Source organism: Pan paniscus, chromosome 12 (genome assembly GCF_029289425.2).
Source record: "Pan paniscus chromosome 12, NHGRI_mPanPan1-v2.0_pri, whole genome shotgun sequence".
In the NCBI taxonomy this organism is placed as follows: domain Eukaryota; kingdom Metazoa; phylum Chordata; class Mammalia; order Primates; family Hominidae; genus Pan; species Pan paniscus.
The window spans coordinates 41,760,123-41,783,551 of record NC_073261.2 but is presented as its reverse complement, the minus strand read 5'-3'; the positions used below and the strand labels follow the sequence as shown (position 1 = coordinate 41,783,551).

At 35.9% G+C, this 23,429-nt stretch overlaps 1 protein-coding gene across 1 annotated transcript in view; it reads left to right on the top strand.

Annotated features, from left to right (window-relative positions):
• DNAH6 (dynein axonemal heavy chain 6) overlaps nucleotides 1–23,429 on the top strand; it is a 303,480-nt gene that overhangs the window by 77,885 nt on the left and 202,166 nt on the right. The window contains exons 17-23 of the mRNA XM_057301281.1: nucleotides 337–450; nucleotides 2,047–2,190; nucleotides 10,691–10,903; nucleotides 11,876–11,968; nucleotides 13,349–13,468; nucleotides 18,098–18,278; nucleotides 23,316–23,412. Of these exons, the coding sequence (XP_057157264.1) occupies nucleotides 337–450; nucleotides 2,047–2,190; nucleotides 10,691–10,903; nucleotides 11,876–11,968; nucleotides 13,349–13,468; nucleotides 18,098–18,278; nucleotides 23,316–23,412 (962 nt within the window). The remainder of the gene's footprint in view (nucleotides 1–336; nucleotides 451–2,046; nucleotides 2,191–10,690; nucleotides 10,904–11,875; nucleotides 11,969–13,348; nucleotides 13,469–18,097; nucleotides 18,279–23,315; nucleotides 23,413–23,429) is intronic.

The window sequence follows — 23,429 nt, the reverse complement described above, 5'->3', positions numbered from 1 at the left end:
TTTCCCTAGAAGACCTAACATATATGTGCATGTACAATCCAACTCAAAAAAGTGTTACTCTTATAATATTTATGTCTTTGGAGAATATTTAAGTTCTAAGTTCTAAGGAAATACCAGGAGTTGTATTTTGTTTCTCTAATGGAAATTCTAATATATGTGGGGTTTTGTGGAGTTTTTTTTTTTTCTTCATCTGTTTCTAGTGCTCCTTTTCTTAATCCATTTAGGATGCACATTCTTCCAAGCAATCACTGTACCAAGAATTACTAATAGGAGAATAACATATGCTCATTATATCTGAAAACTAAGTTACGCATTTTGTTTACTACATTTTTAAAGGTAGAAGTGTCCAAGTTTGAAGCTTTGGAAGAAGTCAGTGCTGAACTGAAGCTCAAACAATTGCTCTGGGATTCTTTCTCTGAATGGGATAAACTCCAACAAGAATGGTTAAAGGTAGGGGAAAAAAGCCTTCAGTTCTCAAATTATTTTTGTATGAATTAATCTTAAAATTCTAATAATTTGAATTATAACTTTTAACAATCTGGTGCTTTTCTTAATGTCAGTAAAATATGCAATGGTATCATTTTCTGATAATTTTTATAAGCTTTCCAGTGAAAGGCACAAAGGTCCTTATGTCACTGTATGCCACAGAGCAGGAAGTATTCTTGTAAGCCAGGCTTCTCAGGTCCTCCATATTAGAAGGCTACATAGTGGAAGCATCAATGGACAATGCTGCATGACGTTTAATCACTTTGTGGTTTCTAAACAAAATGTAGTCATCATACACTTCAGTGTTCTTGAGGATTGTAGGATTTTATTTGTGATCTACACACTTTAGATTTCTATTTTTGTTGTCCTTTAAAAAAGGAAGCCATTTTGTTCACTGTAATAGGATAGAGTGATAAAATCTAGGATCTTCCTTTGAGAGCTCAATAGTAAACTTTTTAAATTAGAGAGCCAAATATCAACAGCCATCAGAGAGTTTTGTTTCTAGGATCTACCCTATATTCAATCCTTAACAAAGGTCAACTCTCTACAAGGCAAAATAGATGGCCACCTATACTTTCAAGTGTGGTATGGACATGTTAGAAATACTATCAACCTCACAAATATTGTTTTACACTTCTTATTCATCCTTCCTGTGCTGATGCCTATAATTAGAAGGCACATGTCTTGGTTAAAAAACAGTAACATGGGAAATATGTTCCAGGTAATGTTCTAGGTGCTGGGAGTACCAGTGGAGAATAAGAAGAACAAAGTTCAAATGTAGAACTCTTTGGTGGAGAAAATAGAAAATAAAAAACAAATATATGCTATAACACCAGACAGTTTTAACTGTTCTCCTTTAACTCATTTATCAATTATCTCAGAAGTAAGAAAATATTCTTGAGAAGCAGCAGCTTAAAGAATTTTCTGATTACCACCATGGATTAGAGCAGTGGCTTCCACCGTAGGATGCATTCACCCTAGGAAATGCACAAGAAAACACACTAGGGAACAGAAGAAAAATGATGGACTTAGAAAAAAAGAAAAATGAAGGTTTACAAATTTTCTACTGCCATCAGTATATATGTGTGGCTATCTGACATGTCAATATATGTGTATATTTATATGTTTACATAATTGAGAAAAACAATTATAGATCTGTAAGTATATAGATCTATAATTTTATGAATAATTTATGAATTTAAAATATGTATGTTAAACAGGTATATAATCAAATAATAGAAGACTACTAGGTGAGAAATTTCTGGTTAGCAAGAGTAAAAAAATAGCTATTTGTCTCCTTAGAGGACTTTATGAATATTGACCCTCAGAAATAAATTACGGAGATTCCAGTACTACATTTGATCATGTGGGAGGCAAGAACATGAAAGGAATAAACAGGTGATGCTGGATATATAATGTTATTAGCAATTTAATAAGTAAAGCCATTTCCAAAAGTATAGTGTAGATTTGGATTAACTTTTAAAAGTTTTTTTAGTATTTCAAACTTGACTTTTACTTTATGTTTTAACTTGTTTTGCTTTGTTTTTAAATTTTTCATAGTCCAAATTTGATTGCCTGGATCCAGAAGTCCTAAACGGTCAAGTTTCTAAATATGCTAAATTTGTGACTCAACTGGAAAAAGGCTTGCCACCCAACAGTGTAGTGCCCCAGCTCAAATACAAGGTGGAAAAAATGAAAGAAAAGGTAAGGTTGGTAGAAGTTATTTCAAAAACTGTAGGCCAGTTGGTTATTAATTGATGCTAATGAGACCAAAATCAGGAATTTTTCCCTGATTAAGTTAGTCAGCTTTGCAGACAGAAAAAACAATAGTCAAATTCATTTTTTTGCAGTGGCACAGACTGCATTCCTGTCTTCATTTGGCCAAATCATGCAGTTGAATACTGTCGTTAGGAGGGGCATTCAGAGTGTTTCCCAAGTGGTAAGGGAAATAGTGCAGGAATAGGTTGTAGTTATGCTAAGATACTGATGTGCTCAAACCCTTAGGGAGCCAGATGAGCCTGGGGTAGACTTGTCCAATCGGCCTTGTCCATTTGCATCAGTGCACCACACAACTATGCCATTTTCCAAATGTGCTATGATGTGAAGGAAGTTGGGAAGCCAGGCTGCAGGTGTACAGGTCTGAATTTTTGAAACCATCTCAGCTAAGCCAGTGCTTGAAATGGTTAAGAAACGGGATATGATTTTAGTTTTTTAAACAATTTTAGGGTGTTTTTTGTTGTTGTTGTTTTGTTTGTTTGTTTTTTGTTCACTTTTGTTGCCCAGGTTGGAATGCAGTGGCACAATCTCGGCTCACTGCAACCTCGGCCTCCTGGGTTCAAGCGATTCTCCTGCCCCAGCCTCCCGAGTAGCTGGGATTATAGGCACCCGCCACCCACCACGCTGGGCTAATTTTTTGTGTTTTTTCAGTAGAGACAGGGTTTCACTATGTTGGTCAGGCTGGCCTCGAAATCCTGACCTCACGTGATCCACCTGCCTCGGCCTCCCAAAGTGCTGGGATTACAGGCGTGAGCCACTGCGCCTGGACAATTTTAGGGTATTTTTTTAAAGATGAAATAAAGAACTAAAAAAAAAAAATGTGGAGAAGAAAAGTAAGCAAAGCTTCAGACACAATGAGAAGAAAATTTTCTAGCTTGAAAAGAGTGTTATTTGCATAATATTTTCCCCTTTAGCTTACAATATCTAGTCAAAACACTTTCCCAAGTTGTTTAGGTCAGCTTCTTTCTTTATTGCCTTTAGTGTGATTACATCATATAATTGTAAACAAATTTATTTGTTAAAGTCTGCATTCCATCTTGGGTTCCCTCAAAATCCTAGTTTATATTTTTTTAAATTTGAATACAGTAGAGGTCACTTTTTGTGGCATACAGTTCTATGGGTTTTTACAAATGGGTAGAGTAATGTATCCAATACAATAGTACCATACAGAACAATTTCATTATCCTAAAAATTTGCTTGTATTGTCCCTTTGTAGTCAGCCTTTCCCTCTATCACAATTCCACACAACCGCTGATCTGTTTTCTGTCTCTATAGTTTTGCCTTTTACAGAATATTATATAAATGAAATAATACAACATGCAGCCTTTTGGGTCTGGATTCATTCACTCAGCAAAATGCATTTAAGATCCCTCTATGTAGTTGTACCTAAAATATATAACATACTCTTACAAATAAAAAGACAAATAACCCTTTAAAATGGGCAAAAGATTTGAATACACACTTCCCCAAAGAAGACACATGAAAAGATGCTGAACACCATTAGTTATTAAGGAAATGCAAATCAAAGCTGCAATGAGATAGCACTTCACACTCACTAGGATGGCTATGATCAAAGAGACAGATTATATAAGAATAAGTGTTGTAGGGAATATGCAGAAATTAGAACTTCCACATGTTGCTGGTAGGATCGTAAGGTTGTGCAGCCACTTTGGAAAATAATCTGGCAGTTTGTTCAAGATGTTAAATGTAGACCTACCATATTACCAAGTGACTCTGCTCCCAGATATATGGCCAAGATAATTGAAAACGTGTGTTCACGCAGAAACTTCAATACAAATGTTCACAGCAGCATTGTTCATAATAGCCAAAAGTAGGGGAAAAAACAAATTTCCATCAATTAATAAATTGGAGAAATAAAATGTGGCATATCTATATGATGGAGTTTTATTCAGTAGTAAAATGAAATTAAGTTGTATGTGCAACAGAATAGATGAACCTTAAAAACATGATGCTGGACTGGGTGAGGTGACTTATGCCTGTAATCCCAATACTTTGGGAGGCCAAGGTGGGAGGATCACTTGAGCCCAGGAGTTCAAGACCAGCCTGTACAACATAGTGGGACCTGATGTCTGCAAACAAATAAGATAAAAAATTTAAAAACATGATGCAAGTAAGAGAAGCCAGTCAAAAAAAAAGGCCAGATAGCATATGTCATTTATATGAAATGTCCAGAATAAAGAAATCTATAGTGAGAAAGTGAACTCGTGGTTACTCGTGGAACTCGTGGTTCGTTCTTTCTTTCTTTCTTTCTTTCTTTCTTTCTTTCTTTCTTTCTTTCTTTCTTTCTTTCTCTCTTTCTCTCTTTCTCTCTTTCTCTCTTTCTTTTCTTTCTTTCTTTCTTTCTATGAGACAGGATCTCACTGTGTTGCTCAGGCTGGTCTTGAATTCCTGGGCTCGAGCAGTCCTCCTGCTTTGGCCTCCCAAAGTGCTGGAATCACAGGCCTGAGCCACCATGCCCAGCCAGTTCATTTATTTTTATTTTCTAGTATTCTGTTATATAGATGTACCATAGTTTGTTTATCCATTCACCTGGTGAAAGATATCTGAGTTCTGTCTCATTTTGTAGTGATTTTTAATAAAGCTGCTATAAACTTTCATGTACAGCTTTTTGTTTTGTGTGAACATGAGTTTTCTATTAACTTGGGTAAATAACTAGAAGTAGGATTATTAGGTTGTATAGTAAGCATATGTTTAACTTTATAAGAAGTTGCCAAAATGTTTTCCAAAGAACTGCAACATTTTGGCTTTTCACTAGCAATTTATGAGAATTCCAGTTTCTCCTCATCATCACTAGCCCTTGCTATTTTGAGGGACCTTTTTGTTTTGTTTTTTAATTTCAGTCATTCTAACCAATGGATAGTAGTGTCTTAAAATTGTCATAATTGGCCGGGCACGGTGGCTCATGCCTATAATCCCAGCACTTTGGGAGGCCGAGGCAGGTGGATCACGAGGTCAAGAGATCAAGACCATCCTGGCCAACATGGTGAAACCCCGTCTCTACTGAAAATACAAAAATTAGCTGGGCGTGGTGGCTTGTGCCTGTAGTCCTGGCTACCTGGGAGGCTGAGGCAGGAGAATCGCTTGAACCTGGGAGGTGGAGGTTCCAGTGAGCCGAAATTGCGCCACTGTATTCAGGCATGGGCCATAGAGTGAGACTCAGTTTCAAAAAAAAAAAAAAAAAAAAAAAGTCATAATTTGCATTTTTCTAAATACTGATAATGTTGAACATCTTCTTATATGCTATTTGCCATCCATCTATATTCTTTGATTAAATGTCTGTTCAGATCTTTTGCCCATTTTTAATTGGGTTGTTTGCTTGGTTATAATTGAGTTTTAAGAGTTATTCATATATTCTGCATAAAAGTTTTTTTCAGATATGTAACTTGAAAATATTTTCTTCCAGTCAGTTGCTTGTCTTTTCAGTTCCTGTACAGTGATTTTCACAGAGCAAAAAGTTTTAATTTCAATAAACTCTAATTTATAATTTTTTTCTTTTATGAATCAAGCTTTTAGTATAGTATCCAAACACTTTTTTTTCAAACTTAAGGTCACACATATTTTCTCTATGTTTCTTCTGTTAGAAGTTTAAAGGTTTTATTTTCTATGTTTAGGTATATGATCTATTTTGAGTTAATTTTTTCATAAATATGAGGTATCAAGGTGTACTTTTGTACATATTATATCCAATTAAAGGAACAGCATTATTTGAAATGATTATTTTTTCTTCAGTCATTATTTGGAAATGACTATCCTCCCCAGGCACTCTTCTCCATTGACTCACCTTTGCACATTTGCCAAAAGTCAATTGACTATATTTTTTAGTCTATTTCTGGACTCTGTTCTGTTTCATTGTTCTATAAGCCTATTCTTTCATCAATACTACACTTTCTTAATTACGATAGCTAGTAAGTGTTGAAATCAAGTAGTCTTAATCCTCCAATTTTGTTCTTCCTTTTTACAATTATTTTGTCTATTCTAATTCCTTTGCCTTTCCATATCTATTTTATATTTAGCTTCTCAATATCTATAAAACTGTCTTATGGTCCAAAAACATACTTTTATGATTTCTGTCCTTTTAAATTTTTTAAGGTTTGTTTTATAGCCCAGAATATGGTCAATTTTGTTGAATTTTCCATATGCACTTTAGAAGAATGTGCATTCTGCTGTTGCTCAGTGATCATTCTACAAGTGTTAATTAGGTGGACTTGGTTGGTGGTGGTGTTCAGGTCATCTATACCCTTGCTGATTTTCTGCCAGCTTGTTCTGTTAGGGACTCAGAGAGGAGTGTTGAACTCTATAATTGTGGGTTTACCTAATTCTCCTTTCCATTCTATCAGTTTATGCATTTTTTAATATACTTTTATTTCAGAATAGTTTTAGATTCATAGAAAAGTTATAACAATAATACCAAGGGTTCCCATATACTCCACATTCCATTTCTTTTATTAACATATTACATTAGTATAATACATTTGTCACCACTAATATACCAATGTCAATACGTTATTAGTAACTAAAGTCCATGCTTTATCTGAGTTTTTTTAGTTTTTACCTAACATCCTTTTCTTTTTCCATCCCAAGATTTCATCCATGATAAAACATTACATTTAATTGTCATGTCTTCTTAGGCTCTACTAGGCTGTGACAGTTTCTCAGACTTTCCTTGTTTTTTATGACCTTGATCATTTTGAAAAGTACTGGTCAAGTAATTTGTATAATATCCTTCAATTTGGATTTGTCTGAGATTTTTCTCATAATTACACTGGAATTATAGATTCTTACAAAGAAGACAAGACAGGTAAAGTACCATTTTCATCACATCATATCCAAAATACATGCTATCAACATGACTTTTCACTGATGGTGTTCAGCTTAACCACATGGCTGAAGTAGCATTTGTCTTAACTGTACAGTTACTACTGCCCTTTCCATACTGTATTCTTTGAAAGGAAGTTACTACGCACAGCCATACTTAAGGGGTGGAAATTTCTGTTCCACCTCCTAAAAGCATTGACACCCCAGTAGCAATGAGCATAATTTGTATCCAGATTTTCATTTTTAATACTATAAGGTATAATACTATAAGGAATAATAATACTATAATATTATTATTATAATAATATTATTATTATTATACTATAAGGAATCCTTGTAGAAATGGCTGATTATATGGATGAGTCAGGAAATATACAAGATGAGCCTGGAGCATCTTGAGGTGCTGGGAAGTAAGAAAGAGCTCAAAAAACAAAATGATGGGAGAATATCAAAAGGGCAAGGAAGACTTAATGGCCAAAGCCATAAGAATTTTAGGCAAAAAAAATGTAGTATTGTATTATAACCCAAGTTATAAAGTAAATATCCATGAATTCATACTGATATAAATGAGTGATTGAATGAATGAGTGAATAACTTTATGATGATACCACCACCTCAAGATAGTGGTGCTTGATTTATTTTGATGTTCTGTTGTTGGACATGTGCACATTTAGTATTGTTACTTCTTTTTGAGGAATTGACCCTTTCATCATTATGAATTTTCTCTCTTATCTCTGATAAGATTCCTTGTTCTAACATTTACATTTTCTGAAATTAACATAGCTAGTTCAGCTGTCTTTTAGTGTTTGTGTGATATGGCTTTCTGCATTTTTTACTTTTAACTTATCTGTGTTTTTATATTTAGAATAGGTTTTTTTAGATAGCATAGAATTGATTCCTATTTTTTTATCCAGTCTGACATTCTTAGTCCCTTAACAGGTGTGTGTAGACCATTCGCATTTAAAGTCATTATTTATACAGTTGGATTGAATCTACCATCTTGCTAGCTGTTTTATTTATTCTATTGGTTCTTTGTTTCTTTTTTCTCTTTTTGTGCCTTTTAATTTAATTGCATATTTTATGATTCCATTTTATCTTCTCAATGAGATTATCATTCATACCACTTTTTCAATAATTTTTAGAAACAATTTTTTAGAAAATTGTTTAAAATTGTTATCCTAAGCTTAAAATATAGATTTATAATTAATCCGAATCAATTATTTTACTATTTCACATGTACTGTAAAGACCTTATAATAGTACACACCCAATTAATTCCTCCATACATTCTTTGTGCCGATGTTATGTCTATATTTACATATACTATAAATATAACTTATTTTTACTGTTTTTGCTCCAGACAGTTATCTTTTAGAGCAATAAAAATAAGAAAGAAAATGAATTTTACTTTACCAGTATTACATTTCCAGTGTTCCTCATTGCTTTGTGTGGATCTAAGTTTCTGACTCATAACATGTTCATTCAGCCTAAAGAATATCCTTTAATATTTCTTATAGAGTATGTATGCTAACGATTAATTTCCTCGGTTTTTATTTTGAGGAAGTCTTTATCCTTTAGTTTTGAATGATATTTTCACTGGGTATATAATTCTGAGACAACAGTTTTTGTTTCTGTTTTTCCTTCAGTAATTTGGAGGTATTCTTTTCTTGTTTGCATGATTTTGGACAAGCAGTCTGCTGTAGTTTTAAATTCTCATTGTTCTATAGATGTTGTGTCCCTTTTTTTTTTTTTTTTTTTTGGTCTGGCTACCTTCAAGATTTTCTCTTCATCTTGATTCTCATCAGTTAGGAGTAGAGTATGCCTAGGTGTGCATGTGCTATTGTTACTGTTCAAATTTATTTTGCTTGATGTTCTCTGAGTTTCTTGGATCTGTGATTTGGTGTTTGTTTTTAATTTTGAAAATTTTTGCAGCTGTTATTTTTCAAGCATTTCTTCTGCTCTGTTTTCTGTCTCTCTTCTCCTTCTATGATTTCTATGATATGTACTTTAGGCTGTTTGACATTGTCCCACAGGTCTTGGATGCTCTGTTTTGTTTTGTTTTTTTTTCTTTTCCCTCTTTTTTCTCTGTGTGTCAGTTTCTGGAATTTATACTCACTTATCTTCAAGTTCATTCATTCCGTGGCTGTGTTAAACCCTTTAAAGGCATTCTTTATCTCTTATACTGTTTTTTTTATTTCTAGCATTTTTATTCGATTTGTAATTGTATTTTCCACCTCTCTGTTGACATTTCCCAACTGATTTTGCTTTTCTATCTTTTCCATTGGAACCTTTAACATGTTAGTCATAGTTATTTTAAATTATCTACTTCCAACATGTGTGTCATTTCTGGGTCTGATTATTGCCTTGCCTCTTAGATGTGTGGTTTTTCTTGCCTTTTCACATGCATCTTAATTTTTTGTTCAAAGCCAGGTATCTTATATAGTACAGTAAATACCAAAGCAAATAATATTTGTGCTTGGAAATGAGCATGCCTCTTCTTCTACTTGGACATTTGTGCAACATGTTGCATTAAATCTAATTAGGAATTGGGCTAGGTTTAAGGGTTGATGTTGCTATGGTTACCCTCAGTGCACCACAGGCTTCAGATTTTTCTAGTGATACCTCGAATTTAGGGTTGGGCTGGTTTACCAAAGGTTATTTTCTCAATTTCTATTTTCCTCTGACCTTGGGTCTTCCCTTTGTGTTGTGCTCGCTGAGAATCTGTCACCCGCAGCTTTCCACTCTGTATCCCACTGCTATTTTTACTCAGTATTTGATAACATGGTGGCAGAGGTGAGAAGGAACATTCCCTCATGTTCTCATTAAACCTTCATCTTACAAGGCACTGTAACTCTTTTTCTCAGAATTCCTATCACAGGTGCTCCTCCCCCTTTTCCAGCTATAGTGCTGAGCCTAGCACTTATTTTTGTCCCTCCCTCAAGGGTAAATTGTTTTTTTCCATGTTCTATTTCTCCAGTTATAGGAAGAGATATCTTCAATGAGTTATCACTAGTGCCTTAAGGTGGCACAGTTTGTTACTCTTTTCCCTGTACATCAAGGGATTTGTTCCACAAGGGAGCTAAGGCAGATAAATTTGTTGGAGCTACTATAATGGACGCTGTTTCCCTCCCCAAGCCAGCATCATAAGGGAAGCTTTCTTGGGAGTCCTTTCAGTCTTCACTGTCAATTTCCACTGTATTTGTAGGCTCAGAGGTTTTCCATTCTCATTCTACCCCGCACTTAATATTTAGCGCTCTATTTTTAAAATTTAGCTGAATCTTCTTAATAGTTTGTATGTCATCCCAAGGAATCTGCCCCAGGTAGGAAAATTTTCAGTTGCTGTTTCTCCTTGTGGAGAAACCTGTCGGTATCAGTCTCTCTCCAAATTTGGAGTTGGTTCTGCCCCCGCAAACTTGGTTTTCTAATAGGCTCAATTAGAGTCATTAATTTGCAGTCATCCAGATTTTGCTCTGTGGAAAGAGGGTAAGTGGTGCTCTTTTCCAGCTCTCTACATGCACAAATTGAAACCAGAACCTGTGGGTTATATTTTTAAGATAAAAAGCTTCATGTCTCTGAGAGTGTTTGTTTTTCAGCTTCCAGTTATCATTGACTTGAGGAACCCGACTTTGAAGGCAAGACATTGGGCAGCTATTGAACAAACAGTTGATGCCACTCTAGTGGATGCTGAAATTCCATTAACCTTGGAGAGGCTCTCCCAGTTGCATGTTTTTGACTTTGGTCAAGAAATCCAGGACATATCTGGACAGGCTTCTGGAGAAGCTGCCTTAGAAGCAATTCTTAAAAAGGTAAATCTGGAATATATATTTATCTATATACCATTAGGGAATGTGAAAGTTTTCAGATTCAACATTTGGTGATCTGGATGTTTTTTTCAACGTTGCAGCTTTCACTCTCTCATTATCAGTCATCCCTCTGTTGTTTCCTTACAACAGATATTACTGTTATCACCTCTAAAAATCTCCTCCTTCTGCTTATCCTATAACACATAGGAACTTGATGACCACAAGGTTTGAAATGTGCATGCTTATATAAGAAATCATATACCAAGAATGATCTTTTAAACCCAAATACATTATCTTCCAAGCTACCAGAGAAATCTGTTAAATGCTTCAAAAGACATTAAGATTTTCCTAGTTATGATACTATCTCCTTACCCCAAAAATATATACACACCTACTAACCCTCTGCATAAAAGGAATTCTTTTTCTGTCAAAGTATATGTGTTAATGTCAATCAAATAAAATTAAGCAAATTAGTGTCATCTATCCAAGAAGAAGATTTTAAGAATTTTAAAGGGCAGGCCAGGCGTGGTGGCTCATGCCTGTAATCCCAGCACTTTGGGAGGCCAAGGCAGACAGATCACGAGGTCAGGAGATCAAGACCATCCTGGCTAGCATGGTGAAACCCTATCTCTATTAAAAATACAAAAAAAAAAAAAATTAGCCAGGCGTGGTGGCAAGTGCCTGTAGTCCCAGCTACTCGGGAGGCTGAGGCAGGAGAATGGCGTGAACCCAGGAGGTGGAGCTTGCAGTGAGCCGAGGTTACACCACCGCACTCCAGCCTGGGTGACAGAGTGAGACTCTATCTCAAAAAAAAAAAAAAAAAAAAAAAAAAAAAAAAAAAAAAAAGAATTTTAGAGAGCAATAAGGAGGAAAATGGGATAATTATGGAGTTTTTATTTATTTCATTTCACGTGCATTTATTGAGTATCTAAACACACTGAATTTAGATATCCTAAGGCTTGAATTATTTCTAAGGTGGAGGACTCTTGGAAAACAACTGAATTTGTCATTCTGCCTCACCGTGACTCCAAAGATGTGTTTATACTGGGCGGCACAGATGACATACAGGTGGGTAACTGGGTTATTGAAAACTTATGGTAAAGATCCCAGCCACACCTAGTCTTAAATCTTCTGTGAGAGATTATGATGAGGGAATAAAACATGAGAGTCACTTAATAAGAAAAATCTAATTGGGAAAGCAAAATGAATGCAAATAATTGACGTGAATGCTTGTACGTGAAATATTTAACAAAGCATTAAAAATTTCATATATATGTAAGAGTTGCAACCTGTAGTTGGTAACTATTGAGGAATTTAGAAAAACAAAGAGAACAGTTACAGCTGAAGTGATCAGAGCATTTTCCCTAGACCAGTCATAACAAGCTGGATCTTAAATATTAGATGGGATTTGAAAGACATAGAAAAAAATAAAGGGCACTTCAAACCCTGTAAACAAGGCAAGGAAACCTGAATGAGCATTTCATGTTTATAGCACACTAAAAGGCTAAATTCACTTGAATTTATTGGAATTAGGAAACAATGGCCACACTCTGTCAACCACAAAAGAAAATAAATCTAACTCATGTGTTTGGAATAGTCTTTCTCATTTAAAATCTGAAGGCACATTTGTTTAGCAAAGGGAGCTGGGTCACATAGCCCAACTTAAAAGGCAAAGCCCTGGCCTAATAGGGTGTATCCAGGCCAGAATTAGAGATAAAATAGCTTTTCAGGTGTAGGTTGGAAGAGAAAGACCAGACATCACTCTGCGCAGGGGATGGGAGAGCAGACTCAAAGAGGTCAGTAAGTTTAGGCCAATTGATGTCATGTGGTGAGGGTTCTACTCTCAAAAAGCTTATAATTGAAATGGACCATTAAATCTTTCAGATTAACAAGCACATTTTTAAAAATTCACATGCTCTGTGAGAGATGCTGTTGTATAAAGGGGAGCAGTAGGGGAGGGAGGTGGAGGAGAAACTGTATAACCATTCAGAGCTTGATATGAATGAGTTCAATTCTCTCTTCCTTGAGATAATTGAGAGAAAGTGATAATTCATTGGACAGAAGACAGCTAATTTTGCCAGTATATGATATTTTGAGAAATAAAGGCAAGCCCAGGTGACCAAATTGTGTTAAGAAGGTAAAAGTTACCTAATAGTGAAGGGAGAGAGGAAAAGAGTGTCAAACCAAACAAAAACTTGTGCCATTATTAATTACAGGATCAGCAGAAATTTGACAATCAGAAGTCCTAGGTGACCTTTGAAAGAACATCATTGTGCCACAAGGATGTGAATAATGAAGGGAAATTGATGAGTAGGAAACAGTAAGAGGGGCTAAGCTCTTAATTCAAAGAGTTGACTTTTAAGTAGACACTTGGGATTATGTATCTGAAATATTACTGAAAGCACAAATACCGGGTGCTGCATGTATTTTCTTCCCCTTCCTTTAAAGGTCCTTCTTGATGATAGCACCATCAATGTTGCAACTCTTGCCTCATCACGTTACGTTGGTCCACTGAAAACTCGAGTGGATGAATGGCAAAAACAACTTGCTTTATTTAATCAAACACTGGTGAGTAAGAATAATTTTGATTCATACACTCAGAGAATTGGAGAGTCACAAGGACCTTAGAAATTATTTGTTTCATTATTTAAATATTATATGGTTTTAAAATGTAAGTTTTAATTGTGGACATGTTATTGTGTTTAGAATGTAAGGGAAATGCATAAGTATTAAGCTCTTGTTTATATAATTATACAGCTTAATGCTATTACCATCACCCTTGCATAGGTATACTTCAATGATATTGTAGATTTGGTTCCAAACCACCATGATAACCCAAATGTTGCAATAAAGAAAGCCACATGAATTTTTTGGTTTCCAAGAACATATAAAAGTTATGTTGAATTGGGAACACATGAACATAAAGATAGACATAATAGGCACTGGAGACTACTAAAGAGGGGAGAGAGGAAGGGTGCAAGGGTGGAAAAACTACCTATTGGATACTATGCTCACTCTCTGAATGACAAGATCATTCATACCTCAAACCTCAGCATTACACAGCATACCCATTTAAAAAACCTGCACATGTAACCCCTGAATCTAAAATATAAGTTGAAATTATTTTTTAAAAGTTATGTTTATAGTGTACTGTAGTCCATTAAGTGTGCAATACTATATTGCTAAAAAATGCTAATGATTATCTGAGCCTTCAGTGACTCATCATCTTTTGGCTGGTGGAAGATCTTGCCTCAGTGTTGATGGGTGGCTGCTGAAGGTTGGGGGTGCTGTGGCAATTTCCTAAAATAAGACAACAATGAAGTTTGCCACATTCATCGACTCTTCCTTTTATTAAAAAAAAAAATCTTTGTAGCATGCAATATTTTATAGCATTTTCTCCATGACAGAACTTCTTTCAAAATTGAAGTCAATGTTCTCAAGCCCTACTTCTGCTTTATCAACTATGTTTATGTAATATCCTAAATCCTTTGTTGTCATTTCAACAATGTTTATAGCATTTTCACCAGGAATAGATTCCATCTCAAGAAACCACTTTCTTTGCTCATCCGTAAGAAGCAAGTCCTTATCTATTCAAGTTTTATCATGAGATCGCAGCAATTCAGTCGCATCTTCAGGCTCCACTTCTAATTCTAGTTCTCCTGCTATTTCCACCATATCTGCAGTTATTTCCTCCACTGAAGTCTTGAATCTCTCAAAGTCATCTATGAGGGTTGGAGTCAACTTCTTCCAAACTCCTCTTAGTGTTGATATTTTGACTTCCTCCCATGAATGACAAATATTTTCAATGGCATCTAGAATGATGAGTCCTTTCTAGAGGGTTTTTTAATTCACTTTTCCCGGATCCATCAGAGGAATTACTATCTATGGCAGATATAGCCTTACAAAATGTATTTCTTAAATAATAAGACTTTCAAGTTGAAAGTACTCCTTAATCCATGGGCTGCAGAACGGATGTTGTGTTAGCAGGCATGAAAGCAACATTAATCTCCTTGTACATCTCCATAAGAGCTCTTGGGTTACCAGGTCCATTGTCAATGAGCAGTAATATTTTGAAAGAAGGCTTTTCTTCTAAGCAGTAGGTCTCAACAGTAGGCTTAAAATATTCAGTAAATCATGCTGTAAACAGATGTGCTGTCACACAGGCTTTGTTGTTTCATTTTTAGAGCACAGGCAGAGTAGATTTGGCATAATTCTTAAGGGCCTTGAGATTTTTTGAATGGTAAATGAGCATTGGTTCTAACTCAAAGTCACCAGCTGCATTTATCCCTAACATGAGTCAGCCTGTCCTTTGAATCTTTGAAGCCAGGCATTGGCTAACCTTCATTAGCTATAAAAGTCCTACATGGCATCTTCTTCTAATAGAAGGCTATTTTGTCTTCATTGAAAATCTGTTGTTGAGAGTAGCCACCTTCATCAATGATCTTAGCTAAATCATCTGGATAACTTGCTGCAGCTTCGTCAGCACTTGCTACTTCACCTTGCCCTTTTATGTTACAGTGATAGCTTCTTTCAGTCTCACGAATCAACCTCTGCTACCTTCAAACTTTACTTCCACAGCTTCCTCACCTCTCTTAGCCTTTTTAAAATTGAAAAGAGTTAGGGTCTTGCCTCAGACTAGGCTTTGGCTTAAGGGAATGTTATGGTTGATTTGATCTTCTATTCAAACCATTCAAACTTTCTCTAAATCAGAAATAGGGATTTGGCTTTTATCATTTGTGTCTACACTGAAGTTGCATTTTTAATTTCCTTCAAGAACTTTTCCTTTGCATTCACAACTGTCTTAATTGTTTGGTGCAAGAGGCTAAGCTTTTGACCTATATTGGCTTTTGACATGCCTTCTTAACTAAGTTTAATCATTTCTAACTTTTAATTTAAATTGAGAGACATGTGACTCTTCCTTTCACTTGAACACTTAAAGGCCATTGTAGTGTTATTAATTGGCCTAATTTCAATATTGTTGTGTCTCAGGGAATAACAGGGGGCACGGAGGAGAAGAAATGAGATGGGGAACAGGGGAACAGCCAGTCAGTGGAGCAGAAAGAACGAATAGACATAATACTTATCAATTAAGTTTGCCATCTTATATAAGCATGGTTCATGGCACCCCAAACAATTATAATCGCAACATCAAAGATCACTGATCACAGATCACCATAACAGATATAATAATAATAATAATAATAATAATAATGTTTAATAATAATATTTTTAATATTGCAAGGATTACCAAAGACAATTGGTAATTGTAATAATTTTGACCCAGAGACAAAGTGAGCACATGTTGTTGGAAAAATGGCATGAATTAACTTTCTTGATGCAGGGTTGCCACAAAACTTCAATTTGTGGAAAATGCAATATCTGCAAAATGCAATAAATGAAGCACAATAAAACAAAGCATGCCCATATTATTATTTTGCTGTGAAACAAATACTACAAACTTAAACAATATACCTTTATTATCTCACAGTTTCTGTGGCTCAGGAGTTCAGGCATGGTTTAACTGAGGCCTCTTGCTCAGGGTCTCACAAGGTTGCAATCAAGATGTCAGCCAGACTGGGTTCTCATCAGAAGTTTAGCGGGGGAATGATCCACTTCCAAGCTCACTCCAGTTGTTGGCAGAAATTATTTTCTTGGAATTCTTGGGCTAAGGTCTTCAATCTCTTGCTGGCACTCAGCTGGAGGCCATCCTCAGCTCCTAGATGTTGCCCACAGTTTTTTCTTTATGTGTGGGCTTCCCCAACATGACCATTGGCTGCATCAATCTAGCAAGGAAGAAAAAGGATCCTAGCAAGATGACTATTACAGTCTTATATAACATAAACATAATTATGTACATTCTGTTACCTTTGCCACATCCCATAGCACCTGGGAGCAAGTCACAGATGGCACCCACACTCAAGGGGAGAGGATTACACAGGGATGTGAATGCCACATCTTGGGGGCCACCTTATGAGTCTTGCTACAACAACTTCATATTTACTGGAAGAATGCTCATTGTTGCTTGAAGTCTCCTTGAAATCTTTCCTTGTGGTGCACATGTCCTTTTGATTTTATTCCACCTTTGATTGTCCCATAGCAAAACAAAGAACCCACTTACACTAATCTCATTTTGTTCCCATCCAATCTCTTTCTTAGACTTCAGATATTTAGCTTGACTTAATTATGTTTACGTTTCTAGACATGCTAATATGATAAGTTATCTATGAAATAATACAGGCAGTAAGAGGGAAAAGATAACCTGTGCCAACTTTGTTTCAAAGAGAACTTTCTCAGAAATTCATCTTCTTCAACAAACCACATTGTCTGAGTCCTGTCCAGCCTTCTGGACTGATGATTGAGCCCTGTGAAGGGAGGGACTACAGATCAAAGTCAAGGGGGATGTTTTCATACAGGGTCCCTGAAAGAAGCCTGAGCTGATTAGTGAGGAACCCCCAGAGAATGAATTGCTTGGAAAGTGTGAGACCTGAGACAAACCAGGAAGTGGTTGTGACATTTGGGCTTACTCCCAAACCTGGAGTGAGAAGTGAGGAGCTCTTTCATGGATTTTGGGCACACACATGCAGTAATAGCAGGAGGCATGGAGGAAAGGTGAGGTCTATAGACATTTAATTTCTGACCGTGTATTTCTGATTTATTTTATTAACAGTGATTGTCTAAAAGCAGAGGGAATGCATGATTTTCTTCTTCCAGTCTTCTATATTTACTACATATGCTGTCATGAGCAGGGTTTTTAAAAAAAATTTTCTTTTTTAAAGAAAGGTGAATGAAAAATGAACACATGGTTGAGATAAAAGAAACAAACTTTTTTTTCATGGAAATCTTGTGTATGTTTGAAAATGGTCACTGAACTTTCCTCTTCCCTTCAGATTTCCTTGAGTAGGCATCGTGCTGCCCCCTGAATCTCTCCTGTGTGTATTTTAATCATGTTTCTCTGAATCCATTCTGGTAACCATATGGAAGACCCATTAGAACTCTGCTCAGTAGACAGTGGGATGAAATCAGACTAAGGTGAATCTTGGACCTTGTAAGGAATTTAATTTCAAAGGACCTGTGAGGAGTCATAACACCACCCTCAAGGAAAAAGATACAGTGATTCCCTGTGTCATGATTTTTACTGTAACCATATGTTTTTAATTGGGGAATTAAAATTTGACAGTGTCCATATTTTTCTCCTAGGAAGAGTGGCTGACCTGCCAGAGAAACTGGCTCTACCTAGAAAGTATTTTCAATGCTCCAGACATTCAGAGGCAATTGCCTGCAGAGGCCAAGATGTTCCTTCAGGTGGATAAGTCATGGAAAGAAATCATGAGAAAGGTGAATTGGCTGCCTAATGCTCTTCGAGCCGCTACTCAGCCAGGTATGAAACAAAATTCCAAACAAGCAAAAAGACTACAATCTTTTAGTAGTCTGGGACTTTAGTCCCAGACTAAAATGTTTCTCTGGGAATCTAATAACATATGGTCCATTCAACCCTTGATTCTAGTCAGCATGGATGACTAGGAATCCTTGCATTTGACACACTTGCTAAGCCACGTCAATGGAACACTGGACTTTTTTTATTATTATTATCTCTCAGCTTAGTTTGTAGTTTTGGAAAAGGAAAATCTGCCTATTTTTGCTGTTTTTATGATTGGGGGATGTTGCTTCAGTGTATCAGCAATGTTTTCATCTCAGAATTTTGACGACGAGACAAATATTTGCCTTCGGTTGATGTATTCAGTTAAAGCTCCTCCACAGATTTATAGCCACAAAAATGTCCACACCTTATTTTTAATGAATTCATTAAAACTAGTTAAAAATATTACCACTTATTACATTTCTAGTCTCAAGGTTGAAATGTGTTTGAATAAGTTCCATTTCTGTGGATGTGGAATCAAAGTCTTTCAGGGTGCACATATGTGGCTGTTGAACTTTATGCTTAAAGTAAAAGCCTTGGCAAGTTTGCCTGTTGTTCAGGAAACAGCAGCACATGGCCCATCCTGGTAAATATCCTCAGACAGCTTCCCTGCAGTTTGCTGGGCTGCACTTTTTGCCCAAAAACTCTGACATAAGACAGAAATGGAAAAGAAATGTTACATGGAATAATAGAATTGAAAATTCTTTGGGTCTTTTCGAGGCAGCCCACATTCCTTGGCTCATGGCCTTCTTCCAGCCTGTAACCTCAGGACACCAACCTCTGTTTCTGTCATCACATCTCCTTATCAGCTTCTGACCTTCCCGCCTCCTGCTTATAATGGCCCATGTATGATCGATCAGTCCACCAGACAATCCAGGACAGTCTCTCCATCCATGATCCTTAACTTAATCACACCTGCAAAGTTCTTTTCCGTGTATACTAACATATCCACAGGTTTGGGGGATTAGGACATGAACATCTCTAGGGGGCCATTATTCTATCTACTGCACTCACTTGTCATGTTGAAACATTTTGCTGTGAAAACTACTATGTTAGATTACAGAGTGCTGTCCCAGTCCCTACTAGACTTGTTATAAAATATAACTTCTGAAATGAAAAAAAATCTGATTCAAAAATACATCTGCTCCTAAGGATGTAAGATAAGAATAGAGACTTATATAGATCATTTCAGGGGATGATAAAGCTATGAAGAAAAATAAAGTAGGGTAAATTGGTGAGAGAGAGAGAGAGTGTGTGTGTGTGTGTCTGTGACAGAAGGCTTTTTTGATAAAGTGGCTTTTGAGCAGAAACCTGCAGGAATGAGGGAATGAGTCATGTATGTGATCAAAGGGAACATTGTTAAAGGAGGAGGGAAGATCAAAGGCAAGGCTCCCAAGGTGAGTGCATGCTTCACATGCCCAATTGTTTGCAAGGAAGCCAATGTGAGCTGAAGTGGAATGCAGAAGAAGGGCTTAGGAGGTGAAGCAAGAGAGACAAAAGTGCTTAGGTGGGGACTGGGCATCAGACTGGGTCCTTGATTACACGGAGCCTTGGAAACCATGATCAAGACTGTGGATTTGATTCTTGGTCAGGTGGGGACACCAGCTACTATGATAAGCACCGAAACTACAAAGATGATCAAGACATGGATCTTATTCCTTAAGGAGCTGTAGTTTAGTGATAAAGAAATAGTATCCCATAACCACAATTTTGTCATTTAAAGATGGCAGAGGATACAGAAAAGATACCAGTAAGAAAGTGACAGACAATGAGTAGGTATAGAGACTGGCTTGGTTTGGAGAGTCAAGGAGAAGGCAACTGCTTGGCTTTGGTTTTGTACTCCTAGCCCCCCAAAAGTGGGATACACCAGCTAAATATGTTTCATATTAAATATACTTGTTCATACTTGGTAAATACTTAATATTATTATTAAAGGTAATAGTTAAAATTCTTAGTCAATTCCCCCCATTTTAATGTAATAGAGCGTTCCTTTATCAAATAATACCAAAGCTTTTAAAATCTTAACAGTATATTTTACTTTTACTTAAAATTATCTCTTTATTTTTCAGTTAACTTAGTACTTTTTATTGAAAAGACCATACCACTGCCATTGCATTTTATTTATTTATTTATTTATTTATTTATTTTTATTTCAATAGGTTTGGGGGAAACAGGTGGTGTATGGTTCTATGAATAAGTTCTTTAGTGGTGATTTCTGAGATTTTGGTGCACCCACCACCTGAGCAGTGTACACTGTACCCAATGCGTAGTCTTTTATCTTTTTATCCCTCAGCTCCCTCCCATCCTTTCCCCCACTTGCCTAAGTCCATTGTATCATTCTTACACTTTTGTGTCCTCATACCTTAGCTCCCACTTATGAGTGAGAGCATATGATGCTTGGTTTTCCATTCCTGAGTTACTTCACTTGAAATAATGGCTCCAAATCAATTCAGGTTGCTGCAAATGCCATTATTTCATTCCGTTTTATGGCTGAGGTAGTATGCCATGGTATATCTACACACATTTTCTTTATCCACTCATTGATTGATGTGCATTGGGGCTGGTTCCATATTTTTGCAATTGCAAATTGTGCTGTTATAAACATGCATGTGCAAGAATCTTTTTTATATAATGACTTCTTTTCTTCTGAGTAGATACCCAGTAATGGGATTGCTGAATCAAATGGTAGATCTACTTTTTAGTTCTTTAAGGATTCTCCACACTGTTTTCCATAGTGGCTTAGTTTACATTCCCACCAGCAGTGTAAAAGTGTTCCCTTTCCACCACATCCACACCAACATCTTTTTTTTTTTTTTATTATAGCCATTCTTGCAGGGGTAGGGTGGTATCGCATTGTGGTTTTGATCTGCATTTCCCTGATCATTAGTGATGTTGAGCATTTTTCATGTTTATAGCCCATTTGTATACCTTCTTTTGAGAATTGTCTATTCATGTCCTTAGCTCACTTTTTGAAGGGATTGTTTGTTTTTTTCTTGCTGATTTGAGTTCCTTGCAGATTCTGGATATTAGTCCTTTGCCAGATATACAGATTCTGAAGGTTTTCTCCCACTCTGTGAGTTGTCTGTTTACTCTGCTTACTGCTTATTTTGCTATGCAGAAGCTTTTTAGTTTAAGTCCCATCTATTTATCTTTCTTTTTGTTGCATTTGCTTTTGAGTTTTGGTCGCATTTGCCTTTGGGTTTTGGTCATGAAGTTCTTGTGTAAGCCAGTGTCAAGAGGGGTTTTTCCAATATTATCTTCCAGAATTGTTATGGTTTCAGATCTTAGATTTAAGTCTTTGTTCTATCTTGATTTGATTTTTAGGTGAGAGATGAGGATCCAGTTTCATTCTTCTACATGTGGCTTGCCAGTTATCCCAGCACCATTTGTTGAATAGGGTATCCTTTTCCCACTTTACGTTTTTGTTTGCTTTGTCAAAGATCAGTTGGCTATAAGTATTTTGCTTTATTTCCAGGTTCTCTATTCTGTTCCATTGGTCTATGTGCCTATTTTTATACCAGTACCATGCTGTTTTGGTGACTACGGCCTTGTAGTATAGTTTAAAGTCAGGTAATGTGATGCCTCCAGATTTGTTCTTTTTGCTTAGTCATACTTTGGCTATGTGGGCTTTTTTTTTGGTTCCATATGAAGTTTAGAATTATATTTTTCTAACTCTGTGAAGAATTATCATGTTATTTTTATGGCAATTGCATTGAGTTTATAGATTGCTTATGGCAGTATGGTCATTTTCACAATATTGATTCTACCCATTCATGAACATAGGATGTGTTTCCATTTGTTTGTGTTGTATGATTTCTTTCAGCAGTGTTTTGTAGTTTTCTTTGTAGAGGTCTTTCACCTCCTTGGTTAGGTATATTTCTAAGTATTTTTTTTTTTTTGCAGCTATTTTATTTTCTTGCAGCTATTGTAAAAGGGGTTGAGTTCTTGATTTGATTTTCAGCTTGGTCACTGTTAGTGTATAGCAGAGCTACTGATTTGCGTACATTAATTTTGTATCCTGAAACTTTGCTGAATTCATTGATCACGTCTAAGAGCTTTTTGGATAAATCTTTAGGGTTATTTAATTTCTACGTATTTGTATGGTTTTGAGGATTCCTTTTGGAGTTGATTTCCAATTTTATTCCACTGTGGTCTGAGAGAGTACTTGATATAATTTTGATTTTCTTAAATATATTGGGACTTGTTTTGTGTCTTATCATATGGTCTATTTTGGAGAATATTCTGTGCTGATGAATAGAATGTATATTCTTCATTTGTTGGGTAGAATGTTCTGTAAATATCTGTTGAGTCCATTTGTTCTAGAGTGTAGTTTAAGTTGTTTCTTTGTTGACTTTCGTCCTTGATGACCTGTCTAGTGCTGTCAGTGGAGTATTAAAGTCCCCTACTATTACTGTGTTGCTGTGTATCTCATTTCTAAGGTCTGGTAGTAATTGTTTTATAAATTTATAAATTTGGGAGCTCCAGTGTTAGGTGCATACATATTTAGAACTGTGATATTTTCTTGTTGGAAAAGTCCTTTTATCATGATATAATATCCTTCTTTGTCTTTTTTAACTGTTGTTGCTATAAAATTTGTTTTGTCTTAAATAAGAATAGCTACTCCTGCCCACTTTTGGTGTCCATTTGCATGGAATATCTTTTTCCACCCCTTTACCTTAAGTTTATGTGATTCCTTATGTGTTAAGTGAGTCTCTTGAAGACAGCAGTTACTGTCTGGACATCCAGATTGGTAAAGAGGGAGTCAAACTGTCAGCTTTTGCTGATGATGTGATTGTAATTTTTTTATTGCCATTGCAATTCCATGACTCATTTTAACTTTAGGTTTGGATAATTCAAAGCATATTTTATAAGAGTTTTATTAAATAGTTTTCTAGGGAGAAGATTCATAAATTGATTACATTTTAAAGTGATATTTTTTTCAGAAAAAAATTTGATTTTAACACAGTTTTACCAATACTATTTTTTTTTAATGAGCAGGACTTCTGGAAACTTTTCAAAACAATAATGCATTACTTGACCAAATTCAGAAGTGCCTAGAGGCATACTTAGAATCAAAAAGAATTATCTTTCCAAGGTAAGTTTATAAAGCAA